This window comes from Eleutherodactylus coqui, chromosome 10 (assembly GCF_035609145.1).
Source record: "Eleutherodactylus coqui strain aEleCoq1 chromosome 10, aEleCoq1.hap1, whole genome shotgun sequence".
In the NCBI taxonomy this organism is placed as follows: domain Eukaryota; kingdom Metazoa; phylum Chordata; class Amphibia; order Anura; family Eleutherodactylidae; genus Eleutherodactylus; species Eleutherodactylus coqui.
The window spans coordinates 1,628,834-1,647,468 of NC_089846.1; the positions used below are offsets into that span (position 1 = coordinate 1,628,834).

At 55.8% G+C, this 18,635-nt stretch overlaps 1 protein-coding gene across 4 annotated transcripts in view; it reads left to right on the forward strand.

The window, feature by feature from the left end:
• HDAC6 (histone deacetylase 6) overlaps nt 1–18,635 on the forward strand; it is a 72,090-nt gene that overhangs the window by 29,132 nt on the left and 24,323 nt on the right. For all 4 annotated transcript variants that reach the window (XM_066579959.1, XM_066579958.1, XM_066579960.1 and 1 more), the window contains 13 exons: nt 771–830; nt 928–1,017; nt 3,730–3,836; nt 4,017–4,084; nt 5,047–5,236; nt 5,309–5,437; nt 11,922–12,090; nt 12,167–12,309; nt 14,123–14,191; nt 14,264–14,456; nt 16,261–16,410; nt 17,165–17,339; nt 17,417–17,931. In XM_066579959.1, the coding sequence (XP_066436056.1) occupies nt 771–830; nt 928–1,017; nt 3,730–3,836; nt 4,017–4,084; nt 5,047–5,236; nt 5,309–5,437; nt 11,922–12,090; nt 12,167–12,309; nt 14,123–14,191; nt 14,264–14,456; nt 16,261–16,410; nt 17,165–17,339; nt 17,417–17,931 (2,058 nt within the window). The remainder of the gene's footprint in view (nt 1–770; nt 831–927; nt 1,018–3,729; nt 3,837–4,016; nt 4,085–5,046; nt 5,237–5,308; nt 5,438–11,921; nt 12,091–12,166; nt 12,310–14,122; nt 14,192–14,263; nt 14,457–16,260; nt 16,411–17,164; nt 17,340–17,416; nt 17,932–18,635) is intronic.

Below are 18,635 nucleotides of genomic sequence, written 5' to 3' on the forward strand. Positions count from 1 at the left end.
CTGTGAGGGGGTGCTGATGGAGTGCAGGCGGCGTCACCCTGTGAGGGGGTGCTGATGGAGTGCAGGCGGCGTCCCCCGGTCACCCTGTGAGGGGGGGGTGCTGATGGAGTGCAGGCGGCGTCCCCGGTCGCCCTGTGAGGGGGGGTGCTGATGGAGTGCAGGCGGCTTCCCCGGTCGCCCTGTGAGGGGGGGTGCTAATGGAGTGCAGGCGGCGTCCCCTGGTCACCCTGTGAGGGGGGGTGCTGATGGAGTGCAGGCGGCTTCCCCGGTCGCCCTGTGAGGGGGGTGCTGACGGAGTGCAGGTGGCTTCCCCGGTCGCCCTGTGAGGGGTGTTGATGGAGTGCAGGCGGCGTCCCCCGGTCGCCCTGTGAGGGGTGTTGATGGAGTGCAGGCGGCGTCTCCCGGTCGCCCTGTGAGGGGTGTTGATGAAGTGCAGGCGGCGTCTCCCGGTCGCCCTGTGAGGGGTGTTGATGAAGTGCAGGCGGCGTCTCCCGGTCGCCCTGTGAGGGGGGCTGACGGAGTGCAGGCAGCGTCCTCCGATCGCCCTGTGAGGGGTGCTGATGGAGTGCAGGCGGCGCCCCCCGATCCCCTCTGATTCTTTAGATGTGTGGTCAGAGCTGACTGTGATCGCTGCACTTAGCGGTGGCTGCTGGCATGGGGGACAGAGGGGACTCTCCACCCCCCCTTCAGGCCTGCAGGGGGTGCTATGTATTGCTGTGACAACCCTCCTCCCTTCCTCTGCCGTCCCTTTAACCATGTCTGCTTTGCAGTTCCAGCCGCAGCTGGTGTTGGTGGCCGCAGGATACGACTCGGTGGTTGGAGATCCCAAGGTACTGGAGGGTATTGCGGTGCGCTGCGGAGCGCTGCACTGGAGGCTGGCTGCTGTGAGAGCGCATCTAATATTGTGTTATGTCTTGGCCTTGGCAGGGAGAAATGGCAGCCACCCCAGCGTGCTTCGCCCACCTCACCCACCTGCTCATGAGTTTGGCTGAAGGAAGACTTGTGCTGGCGCTGGAGGTGAGACATGGAAGGGACGGTGTGTGTCCAAGGTCCGGACATACCAGCTGCTGCAGAACTACAACTCCCAGCATGCTTCACAAACAGGACTGGACAGCAGGATAGCCGATCATAATATATGAGAGTATTGGTCTACTGCTCTGAGCAAACATGCACTGCTGGGTGATGCAACCTGCAGCACTAGGAGTGCAGCTCTGGGGTATAATACAGGATGTAACTCAGGAGCAGTACAGGATAAGTAATGTATGTACACAGTGACTCCACCAGCAGAATAGTGAGTGCAGCTCTGGAGTATAATACAGGATGTAACTCAGGATCAGTACAGGATAAGTAATGTATGTACACAGTGACTCCACCAGCAGAATAGTGAGTGCAGCTCTGGAGTATAATACAGGATGTAACTCAGGATCAGTACAGGATAAGTAATGTATGTACACAGTGACTCCACCAGCAGAATAGTGAGTGCAGCTCTGGAGTATAATACAGGATGTAACTCAGTAGTAGTACAGGATAAGTAATGTATGTACACAGTGACTACCAGCAGAATAGTGAGTGCAGCTCTGGAGTATAATACAGGATGTAACTCAGGGACAGTACAGGATAAGTAATGTATGTACACAGTGACTCCACCAGCAGAATAGTGAGTGCAGCTCTGGAGTATTATACAGGATGTAACTCAGGATCAGTACAGGATAAGTAATGTATGTACACAGTGACTCCACCAGCAGAATAGTGAGTGCAGCTCTGGAGTATAATACAGGATGTAACTCAGGGTCAGTACAGAATAAGTAATGTACACAGTGACTCCACCAGCAGAATAGTGAGTGCAGCTCTGGAGTATAATACAGGATGTAACTCAGGATCAGTACAGGATAAGTAATGTATGTACACAGTGACTCCACCAGCAGAATAGTGAGTGCAGCTCTGGAGTATAATACAGGATGTAACTCCGGATCAGTACAGGATAAGTAATGTATGTACACAGTGACTCCACCAGCAGAATAGTGAGTGCAGCTCTGGAGTATAATACAGGATGTAACTCCGGATCAGTACAGGATAAGTAATGTATGTACACAGTGACTCCACCAGCAGAATAGTGAGTACAGCTCTGGAGTATAATACAAGATGTAACTCAGCATCAGTACAGGATAAGTAATGTATGTACACAGTGACTCCACCAGCAGAATAGTGAGTGCAGCTCTGGGGTATAATACAGGATGTAACTCAGGATCAGTACAGGATAAGTAATGTATGTACACAGTGACTCCACCAGCAGAATAGTGAGTGCAGCTCTGGGGTATAATACAGGATGTAACTCAGGAGCAGTACAGGATAAGTAATGTATGTACACAGTGACTCCACCAGCAGAATAGTGAGTGCAGCTCTGGAGTATAATACAGGATGTAACTCAGGAGCAGTACAGGATAAGTAATGTATGTACACAGTGACTCCACCAGCAGAATAGTGAGCGCAGCTCTGGGGTATAATACAGGATGTAACTCAGGGTCAGTACAGGATAAGTAATGTATGTACACAGTGACTCCACCAGCAGAATAGTGAGTGCAGCTCTGGGGTATAATACAGGATGTAACTCAGGAGCAGTACAGGATAAGTAATGTATGTACACAGTGACTCCACCAGCAGAATAGTGAGTGCAGCTCTGGGGTATAATACAGGATGTAACTCAGGGGCAGTACAGGATAAGTAATGTATGTACACAGTGACTCCACCAGCAGAATAGTGAGTGCAGCTCTGGGGTATAATACAGGATGTAACTCAGGAGCAGTACAGGATAAGTAATGTATGTACACAGTGACTCCACCAGCAGAATAGTGAGTGCAGCTCTGGGGTATAATACAGGATGTAACTCAGGATCAGTACAGGATAAGTAATGTATGTACACAGTGACTCCACCAGCAGAATAGTGAGTACAGCTCTGGGGTATAATACAGGATGTAACTCAGGAGCAGTACAGGATAAGTAATGTATGTACACAGTGACTCCACCAGCAGAATAGTGAGTGCAGCTCTGGGGTATAATACAGGATGTAACTCAGGATCAGTACAGGATAAGTAATGTATGTACACAGTGACTCCACCAGCAGAATAGTGAGTGCAGCTCTGGGGTATAATACAGGATGTAACTCAGGAGCAGTACAGGATAAGTAATGTATGTACACAGTGACTCCACCAGCAGAATAGTGAGTGCAGCTCTGGGGTATAATACAGGATGTAACTCAGCATCAGTACAGGATAAGTAATGTATGTACACAGTGACTCCACCAGCAGAATAGTGAGTGCAGCTCTGGGGTATAATACAGGATGTAACTCAGGATCAGTACAGGATAAGTAATGTATGTACACAGTGACTCCACCAGCAGAATAGTGAGTGCAGCTCTGGAGTATAATACAGGATGTAACTCAGGATCAGTACAGGATAAGTAATGTATGTACACAGTGACTCCACCAGCAGAATAGTGAGTGCAGCTCTGGGGTATAATACAGGATGTAACTCAGGAGCAGTACAGGATAAGTAATGTATGTGCACAGTGACTCCACCAGCAGAATAGTGAGTGCAGCTCTGGAGTATAATACAGGATGTAACTCGGGGCCCAGTACAGAGTAGGTATACCTCTTCTATATATGTGACCGGGGGGGTTGGTTGCACATGTGTGTCAGTCTTTGCAGTGGGTCCTCCTCTTCTATCTTTCAGGGAGGTTACAACCTGCGCTCGCTGGCAGAAGGTTGCTGCGCCTCACTGAAGATCCTGCTGGGGGACCCGTGTCCGACCTTGCCTCAGCCGTGCGCTCCCTGTGAGAGGTGCGCTATTCTTGGGTTGGGAGTCGTTTAGCGCCATTCGCCCTGAAGCCCTTATTACAATGCATGTATTGCGGTGTAGTAGTGTCAGATCAGCGGCGGTGCGGCACCTCTCGTCCGCAGAGCTCTGTAAGGCTGAGTTGCTGCTCTGGCCGTCGTGGTAACGGCGTTTCTCTTCCACAGCGCTCTGGATTCCATCTCTGGCGCCATCTCTGTGCACAGGAAGTACTGGCGGTGCCTGGCGGACCCGGGTGAGCGTCTGCGGCGGGAGCGTTCTTAGTACTTGTGTTTGTCTTCTGCTTGGCTGAGGCTTTGGGGGGCTGATTGGCTTGCAAGGGGTTAAGCGGGCGACTGCAGCCTTTTGTACCCACAGTGGAGGGCTCTGACCCTGTTGGGAAGTTCGGGGTTGATGGGGAGCGCAGGACCCTCGTTTATAAGCTGCAGAGCATCGCATCTGCGCTGTGTTCCTGGGCTTCCCTGCAGGTAGAGCTGATCACTGGGGGTCCCAGCAGCGAGACCCTCCTAACACATTGTCCGAAGCCGAGAACTTCATGTAACCCTTGCATACTGCGCAGTGGTCCAAAATACACCCGATGCATGGCGCCGGCTGTGACTGATGGCTCACCTCCCACCACAGAGGCGGGGATCATTGAGAGCACTGATCCCCGCTGAGACCCCCTTACCTGTGAAGGGTTCCCATAGGCTGGGCGCCCCCTCTGACCTCATCCGCTCTCCACAATGTACGGAGGACCGATGGGTTCCAATGGTGTCCGGTCTGTCGTGGGCACTGAGGTCCAGCAGTAGCTGCAGTACAGAAGGTCTGCAGTGTCAGTGCGATCATCGCAGGTTCACGTCCCCTACGGCGTGTTTATCATGTCCTCCGTGACGCCCGCGCCGGGCATCGAGCACGCTTCATCCCACATTACATAAAACATGATCCGAAAGGCCGTAGGAACCCGAAGATGGTGCCACTAAACACAAGCGCCCTCCGAGCGGGGCGCTGCTGCGGGTGGGGGGCTCGCTGCGGTCGGCGCTGCTGCGGGTGGGGGGCTCGCTGCGGGTGGGGGGCTCGCTGCGGTCGGCGCTGCTGCGGGTGGGGCGCTGCTGCGGGTGGGGGGCTCGCTGCGGTCGGCGCTGCTCACTGCCGTTGCTCACTGCCGCTGCTCACTGCCGCTGCTCACTGCCGCTGCTCACTGCCGCTCTCTTACTCTAGATGTCAGCTTGAAGCTCGAGCCTGGAGCTGATGAAGTGACAACAGAGGGCAGTTGCAGCGAGTCGGCGGCTGCCGCCCTGCAGGAGGCGCTGGACGCTACGATGCAGGAAGTGATGAGGAAGCTGCCGCCGGGCCGCACCGCTCTGGTGTACGATGAGCAGATGATGGAGCATTACAACCTGTGGGACAGGTGAGGGGCCGCCGTCATGTGACGCGCTCGGCCTGCGCCCCCTCTGCTTTACAGTCCTTCTTCTCTTCCCAGCGGCCACCCCGAGCTCCCGCAGAGAATCAGTCGCATATTCCAACGGCACCAGGAGATGGGCCTCGCCGATCGCTGCACTCGTCTCCCTCCCCGCCTGGCTACTACTAAGGAGCTACAGCTGTGTCACAGGTAAGTACCGGCCACCTACTGGATTCTGCAGGTGCAACGCGGACCTTTACACACGTGTGCAATAAATCTGCATGAGGGCATGCGAGTCCCGGAGTGCAGGGCCGCAGCAGCAGTACTTAACCCCTAGAGAACCACTTCACTGCACGAGGGGGCTTTACACCCGCACACATCCTGTGACAGCGGTGGCTCGGAGACTACTGATGGCCTGGACATTATATGTCCCCCAAAGTGCAGCCAGTAACATCTCCAACACATTATATGTCCCCCAGAGTGCAGGCAGTAACATCTCCAACACATTATATGTCCCCCAGAGTTCGGCCAGTAACATCACCACATTATATGTCCCCCAGAGTGCGGCCAGTAACATCTGCAACACATTATATGTCCCACAGAGTGCAGCCAGTAACATCTATTACACATTATATGTCCCCCAGAGTACGGCCAGTAACATCTCCAACACATTATATGTCCCCCAGAGTGCGGCCAGTAACCTCTCCAACACATTATATGTCCCCCAGAGTGCGGCCAGTAACCTCTCCAACACATTATATGTCCCCCAGAGTGCAGCCAGTAACATCTCCAACACATTATATGTCTCCCAGAGTGCAGCCAGTAACATCTCCAACACATTATATGTCCCCCAGAGTGCAGCCAGTAACATCTCCAACACATTATATGTCCCCCAGAGTGCAGCCAGTAACATCTCCAACACATTATATGTCCCCCAGAGTGCAGCCAGTAACATCTCCAACACATTATATGTCCCCCAGAGTGCGGCCAGTAACATCTCCAACACATTATATGTCCTCCAGAGTGCAGGCAGTAACCTCTCCAACACATTATATGTTCCCCAGAGTGCGGCCAGTAACCTCTCCAACACATTATATGTCCCCCAGAGTGCGGCCAGTAACCTCTCCAACACATTATATGTCCCCCAGAGTGCGGCCAGTAACATCTCCAACACATTATATGTCCCCGAGAGTGCGGCCAGTAACATCTCCAACACATTATATGTCCCCCAGAGTGCAGCCAGTAACATCTCCAACACATTATATGTCCCCCCAGAGTGCGGCCAGTAACATCCCCAACACATTATATGTCCCCCAGAGTGCAGCCAGTAACATCTCCAACACATTATATGTCCCCGAGAGTGCGGCCAGTAACATCCCCAACACATTATATGTCCCCCAGAGTGCAGCCAGTAACATCTCCAACACATTATATGTCCCCCAGAGTGCGGCCAGTAACATATCCAACACATTATATGTCCCCCAGAGTGTAGCCAGTAACATCTATAACACATTATATGTCCCCCAGAGTGCAGCCAGTAACATCTCCAACATATTATATGTCCTCCAGAGTGCAGGCAGTAACATCTCCAACATATTATATGTCCCCCAGAGTGCAGCCAGTAACATCCCCAACACATTATATGTCCCCCAGAGTGCAGCCAGTAACATCTCCAACATATTATATGTCCCCCAGAGTGCAGCCAGTAACATCTCCAACACATTATATGTCCCCCAGAGTGCGGCCAGTAACATCTCCAACACATTATATGTCCCCCAGAGTGTAGCCAGTAACATCTATAACACATTATATGTCCCCCAGAGTGCAGCCAGTAACATCTCCAACATATTATATGTCCTCCAGAGTGCAGGCAGTAACATCTCCAACACATTATATGTCCCCCAGAGTGCGGCCAGTAACATCTCCAACACATTATATGTCCCCCAGAGTGTAGCCAGTAACATCTATAACACATTATATGTCCCCCAGAGTGCAGCCAGTAACATCTCCAACATATTATATGTCCTCCAGAGTGCGGCCAGTAACATCTATAACACATTATATGTCCCCCAGAGTGCAGCCAGTAACATCTCCAACACATTATATGACCCCCCAGAGTGTGGCCAGTAACATCTCCAACACATTATATGTCCCCCAGAGTGCGGCCAGTAACATCTGCAACACATTATATGTCCTCCAGAGTGCGGCCAGTAACATCTGCAACACATTATATGTCCCCCAGAGTGCGGCCAGTAACATCTCCAACACATTATATGACCCCTAGAGTGCGGGCAGTAACATCTCCAACACATTATATGTCCCCCAGAGTGCAGCCAGTAACATCTACAACACATTATATGTCCTCCAGAGAGCAGCCAGTAACATCTCCAACACATTATATGTCCTCCAGAGTGCAGCCAGTAACATCTACAACACATTATATGTCCCCCAGAGTGCGGCCAGTAACATCTCCAACACATTATATGTCCCCTAGAGTGCGGGCAGTAATATCTCCAACACATTATATGTCCCCCAGAGTGCGGCCAGTAACATCTCCAACACATTATATGTCCCCCAGAGTGCGGCCAGTAACATCTCCAACACATTATATGTCCCCCAGAGTGCGGCCAGTAACATCTCCAACACATTATATGTCCCCTAGAGTGCGGGCAGTAATATCTCCAACACATTATATGTCCCCTAGAGTGCAGCCAATAACACCTCCAACACATTATATGTCCCCCCGAGTGCGGCCAGTAACCTCTCCACCACATTATGTCCCCCAGAGTGCAGCCAGTAACATCTCCAACACATTATATGTCCCCCCAGAGTGCAGCCAGTAACATCTCCAACACATTATATGTCCCCCCAGAGTGCGGCCAGTAACATCTCCAACACATTATATGTCCCCCAGAGTGCGGCCAGTAACATCTCCAACACATTATATGTCCCCCAGAGTGCAGCCAGTAACATCTCCAACACATTATATGTCCCCCAGAGTGCAGCCAGTAACATCTCCAACACATTATATGTCCCCCAGAGTGCAGCCAGTAACATCTACAACACATTATATGTCCCCCAGAGTGCAGCCAGTAACATCTCCAACACATTATATGTCCCCCAGAGTGCAGCCAGTCACCTCTCCAACACATTATATGTCCCCCAGAGTGCGGTCTCATGTGTCTGTCTACGACTTATGGCTCTTGCAATGTGACAATGACAGTTTGGTCACGAAGGGGTAGAGTTGCGTCTTGCACGTGTAAAAGTCGCTCAAAAGGAAACTGTCAGCAGGCAGGGTATGTCAGGAACATGTCCAGCGCCCGGCCCCAGCCTTGGAGGGGGTTGTTTTATCTGGTGCTGTGCTCTGCTAATGCACCTCCCGGGGGCGCCGCGCTGGTGATTGGCCTTCCTGCTTCCTAGACTTGGGGTACTACTACCTGCTTCCCTGACACGCCGGCGTCAGAAGCATGCGGTCACTGGTTGCCATGCGGAGTGCGCCTTAGATCCCTGCACAGCCATCTTGGATTACCAAAGCAGAGCCCCGGCTGGCATATCATTAAGTCAGCCCCACTTCAGCACTATTAACCAATCAGGTTGCTGGAATTGCAGAATAATGGCTGAAGTGGGGCTATAATAAGTATTTGCCCCCAGATGAAATGTTGTTCCCACGCTGGAGGATTTTGTGGGCATGAACTATTGATGTCCTAATCAGCAATCACTCGATCGCCCGGCCTGCTGGCCATGTGTGATGGGCTGAGGCAGACGTGTAATGCCCGCCCCAGCTGGCATGGGGTTCGCTGGGGGTGAAGCAGCACTCCCCTGTCACACGTCCAGCAGGGTCTGACTGCTCAGCAAGCGCCCCCCTGCCCACACCTTCCACTTGTGGCCAGCTCCGGGCGCTCACCCATCGGGCGTTCACGGTGCACTCCCCTGTCACAGGTCCGGCAGGGTCTGACTGCTCAGTGAGCGCCCCTCTGCCCACACCTTCCACTTGTGGCCAGCTGTGGGCACTCACCCGTCGGACGTTCACAGTGCGCTCCCCTCTCACTGGTTCGGCAGGGTCTGACTGCTCAGTGAGCGCCCCTCTGCCCACACCTTCCACATGTGGCTAGCTGCGGGTGCTCACCCCCTGGGGAGTTCATGGTGCGCTCCCCTGTCACAGGTCCGGCAGGGTCTGACTGCTCAGTGAGCGCCCCTCTGCCCACACCTTCCACTTGTGGCCAGCTGCGGGCGCTCACCCATCGGGCGTTCACAGTGCGCTCCCCTCTCACTGGTTCGGCAGGGTCTGACTGCTCATCGAGCGCCCCTCTGCCCACACCTTCCACATGTGGCTAGCTGCGGGTGCTCACCCCTCGGGCGTTCATGGTGTGCTTCCCTGTCACAGGTCCAGCAGGGTCGGACTACTCAGCGAGCGCCCCTCTGCCCACACCTTCCACGCCAGCTGCAGGCGCTCATCCGTCGGGTGTTCACGGTGCGTTCATGGGCGTTCACCCGTCGGGCCCTGCTGGACCTGTGACAGGGTCTGACTGCTCAACAAGCGCCCCTCTGCTCACACCTTCCACTTGTGGCCAGCTCTGGGCGCTCACCCATCGGGCGTTCACAGTGCGCTCCCCTGTCACAGGTCCGGCAGGATCTGACTGCTCATCGAGCGCCACTCTGCCCACACCTTCCACTTGTGGCCAGCTCCGGGCGCTCACCCATCGGGCGTTCGCGGTGCGCTCCCCTGTCACAGGTCCAGCAGGGTCTGACTACTCAGCGAGCGCCCCTCTGCCCACACCTTCCACGCCAGCTGCGGGCGCTCATCCGTCGGGTGTTCACGGTGCGTTCATGGGCGTTCACCCGTCGGGCCCTGCCAGACCTGTGACAGGGTCTGACTGCTCAGCGAGCGCCCCCCTGCCCACACCTTCCACTTGTGGCCAGCTCTGGGCGCTCACCCATCGGGCGTTCACGGTGCGCTCCCCTGTCACAGGTCCGGCAGGGTCTGACTACTCAGCGAGCGCCCCCCTGCCCACACCTTCCACTTGTGGCCAGCTCTGGGCGCTCACCCATCGGGCGTTCACGGTGCGCTCCCCTGTCACAGGTCCGGCAGGGTCTGACTACTCAGCGAGCGCCCCTCTGCTCACACCTTCCACGCCAGCTGCGGACGCTCATCCATCGGGTGTTCACGGTGCGTTCATGGGCGTTCACCCGTCGGGCCCTGCCGGACCTGTGACAGGGTCTGACTGCTCAGCGAGCGCCCTCCTGCCCACACCTTCCACGCCAGCTGCGGACGCTCATCCATCGGGTGTTCACGGTGCGTTCATGGGCGTTCACCCGTCGGGCCCTGCCGGACCTGTGACAGGGTCTGACTGCTCAGCGAGCGCCCCCCTGCCCACACGTTCCACTTGTGGCCAGCTCTGGGCGCTCACCCATCGGGCGTTCGCGGTGCGCTCCCCTCTCACAGGTCCGGCAGGGTCTGACTGCTCAGCGAGCGCCCCTCTGCCCACACCTACCACTTGTGGCCAGCTGCGGGCGCTCACTCATCGGGCGTTCGCGGTGCGCTCTCCTGTCACAGGTCCGGCAGGGTCTGACTACTCAGCGAGCGCCCCTCTGCCCACACTTTCCACGCCAGCTGTGGGCGCTCATCCGTCGGGTGTTCACGGTGCGTTCATGGGCGTTCACCCGTCGGGCCCTGCCAGACCTGTGACAGGGTCTGACTGCTCAGCGAGCGCCCCCCTGCCCAAACTTTCCACTTGTGGCCAGCTCTGGGCGCTCACCCATCGGGCGTTCGCGGTGCGCTCCCCTCTCACAGGTCCGGCAGGGTCTGACTGCTCAGCGAGCGCCCCCCTGCCCACACCTTCCACTTGTGGCCAGCTGCGGGCGCTCACCCATCGGGCGTTCACGGTGCGCTCCCCTCTCACAGGTCCGGCAGGGTCTGACTACTCAGCGAGCGCCCCTCTGCTCACACCTTCCACGTGTGGCCAGCTGCGGACGCTCATCCGTCGGGTGTTCATGGTGCGCTCCCCTCTCACAGGTCCGGCAGGGTCTGACTACTCAGCGAGCGCCCCTCTGCTCACACCTTCCACTTGTGGCCAGCTGCGGACGCTCATCCGTCGGGTGTTCACGGTGCGCTCCCCTGTCACAGGTCCAGCAGGGTCTGACTACTCAGCGAGCGCCCCCCTGCCCACACCTTCCACTTGTGGCCAGCTGCGGACGCTCATCCGTCGGGTGTTCACGGTGCGTTCATGGGCGTTCACCCGTCGGGCCCTGCCGGACCTGTGACAGGGTCTGACTGCTCAGCGAGCGCCCCCCTGCCCACACCTTCCACATGTGGCCAGCTGCGGGCGCTCACCCATCGGGCATTCATGGTGCGCTCCCCTCTCACAGGTCCGGCAGGGTCTGACTGCTCAGCGAGCGCCCCCCTGCCCACACCTTCCACGTGTGGCCAGCTGCGGGCGCTCACCCATCGGGCATTCATGGTGCGCTCCCCTCTCACAGCTTCGGCAGGGTCTGACTGCTCAGCGAGCGCCCCCCTGCCCACACCTTCCACGTGTGGCCAGCTGCGGGCGCTCACTCATCGGGCGTTCGCGGTGCACTCCCCTGTCACAGGTCCAGCAGGGTCTGACTGCTCAGCGAGCGCCCCCCTGCCCACACCTTCCACGTGTGGCCAGCCGCGGGCACTCACGGTGCCGTCTCTTTGTCCGTGTCTCCTCAGCCTCTCCTACATTAACGAGATGGAAGCGAGCGCGCGGCTGAAGCCCAGAGAGCTGCACCGGATGGGCGCCGAGTACAACTCCATCTACATCAACAGCCGCTCCTATCACAGCGCCTGCCTGGCCGCCGGCTGCACCTTCGCTGTGGTGGAGGCCGTCCTGAAGGGCGAGGTGAGGCCTTGTGCTGGCTGTGAGCGCCCCCTCTGGGCACCAAGCAGAATCTCATCTCTCAATGCTTTCAATGCAGGTCCAAAATGGCGTTTGCATCGTCCGGCCTCCCGGTCACCATGCTGAACCCGCTGCGGCCTGCGGGTTTTGCTTCTTCAACAGTGTTGCGTTGGCTGCGCGATACGCCCAAAGTCTGCAGAGCCCGTCCGAGCCGCCACTGAGGTAACGTCCGGGGGCATGGCGGGCTTTATGGAACTCGAGCTTGAGGGGTTGTCTGAGTTCAGGAAACCCCGTCGCCCCATCCCCCATGGTATACAATAACGAGCCATTCCTCGCCGGCCCCCACGGTCTACTGACAGCTGTGATGTCCCGTAACCAATGACAGCACTCAGCTCTGATCACCGAGGACTGCCATTGGCTGCTGCAGCCTGTCTGCGCGCGTCTACAGAGCGACGTCCCCGGGAGAGGAACTGTGGTGTTACCGTGGGGGTCTCTGTGACGGGGGGTTCCCTAACTCGGACGACCCTTGTAAATGCCATTGCTGATGTACCCTCAGCGTTGGTCATCAGTAGCTGTTGGGGCCCGCCCGAGGGGCCCCGGATGATCAGCTGAAGTTGCAGCCTGGCGTCTCATGAGATGAGGGGGAGCTGCAGTTACCAGCTGCCTCCACTTGTGGCGCTGCCGGCGGCTCCCCGATGCTCCGGGGTCCCAGTACTGTTTTCCTGGATCCATCATGGGGGGCTCTAATGTGTTTCGTGTTTCTCATCATTGCCAAGATCTTTGCTTGCTGTAAATGAACAGAAACGTTCTTGCTTGAGGCTGAAACCGTGTGGAGATCTAACACTTCTCACAGCTGATGCTCCGTCACAGTTGTTTCCAGTCTGGCCGTTCTAGAGGCATCAGCAGCACAGATAGCCGCGCGATCTCCCTTCATACACGTCCTGCGACGGCGGGACGTCAAAATGCGACAGGCCGGTCACTAAGGGGTTAAAGAAACAAAGACTGACTGCATGGCTGCGCTCGAAGAGCCAGAGCTGCGGGGCGCGGTGGGGGCTGCCTCGTTTTACTGATGCCGCTTCAGGGCACCCGCCACATTTGCATCCCTCTGTAGTTGCTTCTCTTGCGAGGCGTCTGGGGATGATGATGCGGCGTTCTCCTGTTCGTGGCGCCACCAGAGCGGCCATGACGGTTCGGTCGGCCTCGTATTTTAAAGTTTTGCGCAGAACAGGTTTGTTTTGTGTCTTTTGTTTCTTACATTAGATTTTTCTTAAACTAGACTTTATTGAACCTTTTTTTTTTTTACTTTTTTACACCCTTTTTTTAGTCCTTGAAGATGTGATGTTTGCTCACTGGGTTGTACACCGCATTACCTCTGTACTGCAGTACACTATGCATGTGGTCAAAGCTACATGGCAGATATGGAGGCCTTTGTCAGGCTTCTGGGTGCCATGGAACCTCATGGGTACCTCATGATCGCATTACAGGGTGCTGATGGGTATGGGCTTCCCCTGTCACCCGTCACCCGCTGCAACGCCAAAGCATGGAAGGAGTTAAATGGTCCCGTGTGTTGGAGCAGGAGCCCGGCGGTCTGTGGGCCGCATCCTACCTGCTATTGCTAGCTTGCAAACTCGCGCCGTGTAATTACGGTGATGCCGATGACCAAGTGCTATGTATTTACAGTGCTTGGTCACTAAAGGAAATGTTCCCATTCACTGACTGCAAGCAGAGAGATTTTAAAAAGGTGAGCAATTAAAGAGACTAGAAGCCTTTTCCATGAGCCGGAGAGGAGAGCAGCTGCAGAACGGCGGTTCCCTACATTACATGGACAGCTTAGTAATGTTAGTGAGAACTATGTAATACTGCATGTCACCTGTGGGGGTGCTGCAGGCTGTCAGGATCCCCCACGGATAACAGCTGGCAGCCCCAAATCCATTGTGGAGTTCCCCTTCAAGCGTCATTTGCATATTGTGTCCCGCCTCCGTTTGGTGTCACCGCCCTCCTTTGTGGGGTTCACGTACCCTTTCTGATCTTTCAGGGTGATGATTTTGGACTGGGACATCCACCATGGTAACGGGACGCAGCACATCTTCCAGGATGATCCGAGGTAAGGCACGTCCGATGGGCGGGCGGGCACACACCTGTGGCCCCATATTTACCACCCTCTATCCCCTGCCAGCGTCCTGTACGTCTCGCTCCATCGCTATGACAACGGCCTCTTCTTCCCATCCTCTGAAGATGCCGCACATGACAGAGTTGGATGCGGTCGGGGTGAAGGATTCAATGTCAACATCCCCTGGAATGGTGGAAAGATGGGAGATGTGGAGTACCTGCTGGCCTTCCACCGGATCGTCATGCCCATTGCTTATGAGGTGAGGAAGAAAGATGGGGCGGGGAGGGATCCTGCAGAGGGGGAGGGATCATGCAGGTGTTTAGGCGCGGGAGGCAGGAACGTGCAGGGTCTAGGTGGGATCATAGAATGGTAGAGTTGGAAGGGTCATCGGGTCCAACCCCCTGCTCAGTGCAGGATCACTAAATCATCCCAGACAGATGTCTGTCCTGCCTCTGTAGACTTCCATTGAAGGAGAACTCCCCACCTCCCGTGGTAACCTGTTCCACTCATTGATCCCCCTCACTGTCTAATATCTAATCTGTGTCTCCTCCCTTTCAGTTTCATCCCATTGCTTCTAGTCTTTCCTTGTACAGATGAGAATAGGGCTGATCCCTCTGCACTGTGACAGCCCTTCAGATATTTGTAGACCGCTATTAAGTCTCCTCTCAGCCTTCTCTTCTGCTAAACATTCCCAGATCCTTTAATCGTTCCTCATAGGACATGATTTGCAGACCGCTCACCATCCTGGTAACTCTTCACTGAACTTGCTCCAGTTTGTCTGTCTTGTATAAAGTGGGGTGCACAGAACTGGACCCAGTATTCCAGATGAGGTCTGACTAAGGAAGAGTAGAGGGGATAATGACTCAGTGCTTCTCTTAACCCTTTGCAATCCAATTTTGGATTCAGGGTTTCCTAGGGGGTTTTCTCTTTCTGCCATTATACAACGGCACCATCTGCTGACTAAAGCCAGTACTGCGGTATGGGACATGCTGGAGAGGCCACTGACAACAGAGCGGCCATTAATAAACAGTAAGAATACCCTGCTGGACGTCTTCTGACATCAGAGCTGTACAGCCTTCAATCAGAATGTCTGAAGACCTCAGACAGTGGATTGGAAAGGGTTAATACATCCCAGAATTGTGTTTGCCTTTTTGGCTGCTGCATCACGGGATCGTGCAGAGGGTAGGCGGTGGAGACGGGATCGTGCAGAGGGTAGGCGGTGGAGACGGGATCGTGCAGAGGGTAGGCGGTGGAGACGGGATCGTGCAGAGGGTAGGCGGTGGAGACGGGATCGTGCAGAGGGTAGGCGGTGGAGACGGGATCGTGCAGAGGGTAGGCGGTGGAGACGGGATCGTGCAGAGGGTAGGCGGTGGAGACGGGATCGTGCAGAGGGTAGGCGGTGGAGACGGGATCGTGCAGAGGGTAGGCGGTGGAGACGGGATCGTGCAGAGGGTAGGCGGTGGAGACGGGATCGTGCAGAGGGTAGGCGGTGGAGACGGGATCGTGCAGAGGGTAGGCGGTGGAGACGGGATCGTGCAGAGGGTAGGCGGTGGAGACGGGATCGTGCAGAGGGTAGGCGGTGGAGACGGGATCGTGCAGAGGGTAGGCGGGGGAGACGGGATCGTGCAGGGGCTAGGCGGGGGAGACGGGATCGTGCAGAGGGTAGGCGGTGGAGACGGGATCGTGCAAGAGGGAGGCGGGATCATGCAGGCGGGAGACGGGACCGTGCAGGAGGGAGGCGCGGGAGACGGGACCGTGCAGGAGGGAGGCGCGGGAGACGGGACCGTGCAGGGGGGAGGCGCTGGAGACGGGACCGTGCAGGAGGGAGGCGCGGGAGACGGGACCGTGCAGGAGGGAGGCGCGGGAGACTGGATCATGCAGGGGCTAGGCGGGGTCTTGCAGGGGGAAGGCAGGATAGTGCAGGGGCTAGGCGGGGGAGACGGGATCGGGCAGGGGCTAGGCGGGGTCTTGCAGGGGGAAGGCGGGATAGTGCAGGGGCGAGGCGGGGTCGTGCAGGATGCTTTGCAGAGTTGACATCTTGATACATCTCTCCTTATTTTCAGTTTAACCCACAACTGGTTTTGGTCTCTGCTGGATTTGATGCGGCTCGTGGAGACCCGCTGGGAGGCTGCCGCATCAGTCCAGAAGGTTACGCCCACATGACACATCTCCTGATGGGGCTGGCAGGGGGCAGGCTGGTGGTAGTGCTTGAGGTAAGTGCCCAAGGCCTGGACTGCCTCCATTAGAGCTTAATATCTACTAGAAAGGTGATGCTGTTCCACAGTGGGACCCTCAGCGATCAGCTGTGATCTGTTGAGGAACCTGGTGGCAAGTGTTCAATTCCTCTACAGCACCACCACAGGAGAAATGAGGTATTACACTGCTGTCACTGAAATCAGTGTTCTGTGTAATGCACTAACCCACTGGGTCCTCCGGGACAAGAGAGGCTGTTTGCAGCCAGTAAATAAGAGTCCGTGGGACTACAGGTCTTGTATCGCACTACTATGTGGCACTGCGGGTCTTGTATCGCACTACTATGTGGCACTGCGGGTCTTGTATCGCACTACTATGTGGCACTGCGGGTCTTGTATCGCACTACTATGTGGCACTGCAGGTCTTGTTTCGCACTACTATGTGGCACTGCGGGTCTTGTATCGCACTACTATGTGGCACTGCGGGTCTTGTATCGCACTACTATGTGGCACTGTGGGTCTTGTATCACACTACTATGTGGCACTGTGGGTCTTGTATCGCACTACTATGTGGCACTGCGGGTCTTGTATCGCACTACTATGTGGCACTGCGGGTCTTGTATCGCACTACTATGTGGCACTGTGGGTCTTGTATCGCACTACTATGTGGCACTGTGGGTCTTGTATCGCACTACTATGTGGCACTGCGGGTCTTGTATCGCACTACTATGTGGCACTGCTGGTCTTGTATCGGGCTGATTCACTTCTCTCGCAGGGTGGATACAATCTGACGTCCATCTCCGACTCCATGTCCATGTGTACCCGGACCCTGCTGGGTGATCCACCTCCCGCCATTCCTGAGCCGTCCGCCCCGCGTCCTGCAGCGCTGCGCGCCATCGGCAGTGTCCTGGCTGTACATCAGAGATATTGGCGCAGCCTGCGGATAAACTGTGAGTGGGGGGGGACTAGATTGGGGCTTTGATGGAGCGCTACATGATGCACATAATGCTTCATGGTGTCTCTTCAGTTGGACCTCCGGCACCGTCTGAGGTGGAGAAGGAGATCCTGTTCTCTCCACAGAAGAGTAAGAACACGGAGCGAAGATTGTCAGCCCCCCAACAGAAGAGTCCTGGAGAGCGGACCGTGGCTACGCCATCGCCTCAGAAAGCGGATCCGAGCGAGCAAGAAAAGGATCGTCCGAAGCCAAGACCACCATCCGCCGCCTCCGGGAGCAGCTCTCCGAGGACGTCCGCCGGCCACGAGGACAGTAAGGAGAAGCCCCCGCTAGAGACACTCAGAGGAGACTCCCTTACGTCTACTCAGGAATTGGAGGTGGAAGGCGGCACAAAACTAGATCAGTCCTGTGAGGGGGAATCGCTAGAACTGGTCATCGCGCTGCAGGTGTCGGACAAGCCGGGGAGCGCGAGCGCGGTGGACGAGCTTCTAGTAGGCCTGCACCTGGGAGACGATGCAGACATCGGGGGTCCGGACGGTGGAGCCAGGAAGGAAGCCGTGATGGGGAGACAGACAGCAGGAGTGCAGGTAAGTCCGCTCAGCCTTCATCCTCACTGGTATATGGCGTCCATGTGATACATAGATGCCCGCGGTGAGCGGCTTCCTGACCAGGACCCCAGAGTCCTGGAATAAAACACCTTTTAGGCTGTCTGTTATGTAAATCAACAATCGTTTATTAACCCCTTCCTGGTGAGCGGGATACATGTACGACACAAGAGCGTCCGTGACTGCCAACACGCAGCGGGATTTAAATGGCTCAACAGAGGGAAGGCGCTACCCCTGACACCCAAATGTCACTCCGTGATGAGATGCGGGATACCATTCAGTTATGGCACATATCCACAAGATAGGCCGTCAATAGTATATTGGTGGGGGTCTGCCACCCAGGACCCCTGCTGATCAGCTGTTTACTTGGTCGGTGCGCTCATGCATTGCCCTGGTTCATCCACAGCTCTGTTCCCACTACAGTGGCCAGGCTTGGTATTACACATAAAGTTCCCATTTATTTCAATGCCTGCAATACATGGAGGGAGAACAACTGGAATGAGCTTTATTGTATAGCGCTGACCCATTGTGCAGCGCCTTCAGAGCACAGGGGAACGCAGGCAAGAATCAGATATCCGCTGCCCAAGGTTACCTACAACATGGGGAGGGTGACGCACGAGGCACAGGGGTGGGAGATGTTCACGGTGGGCAAAGTGCAGAAGTCAGGGGCCGTAGATCATGGTCAA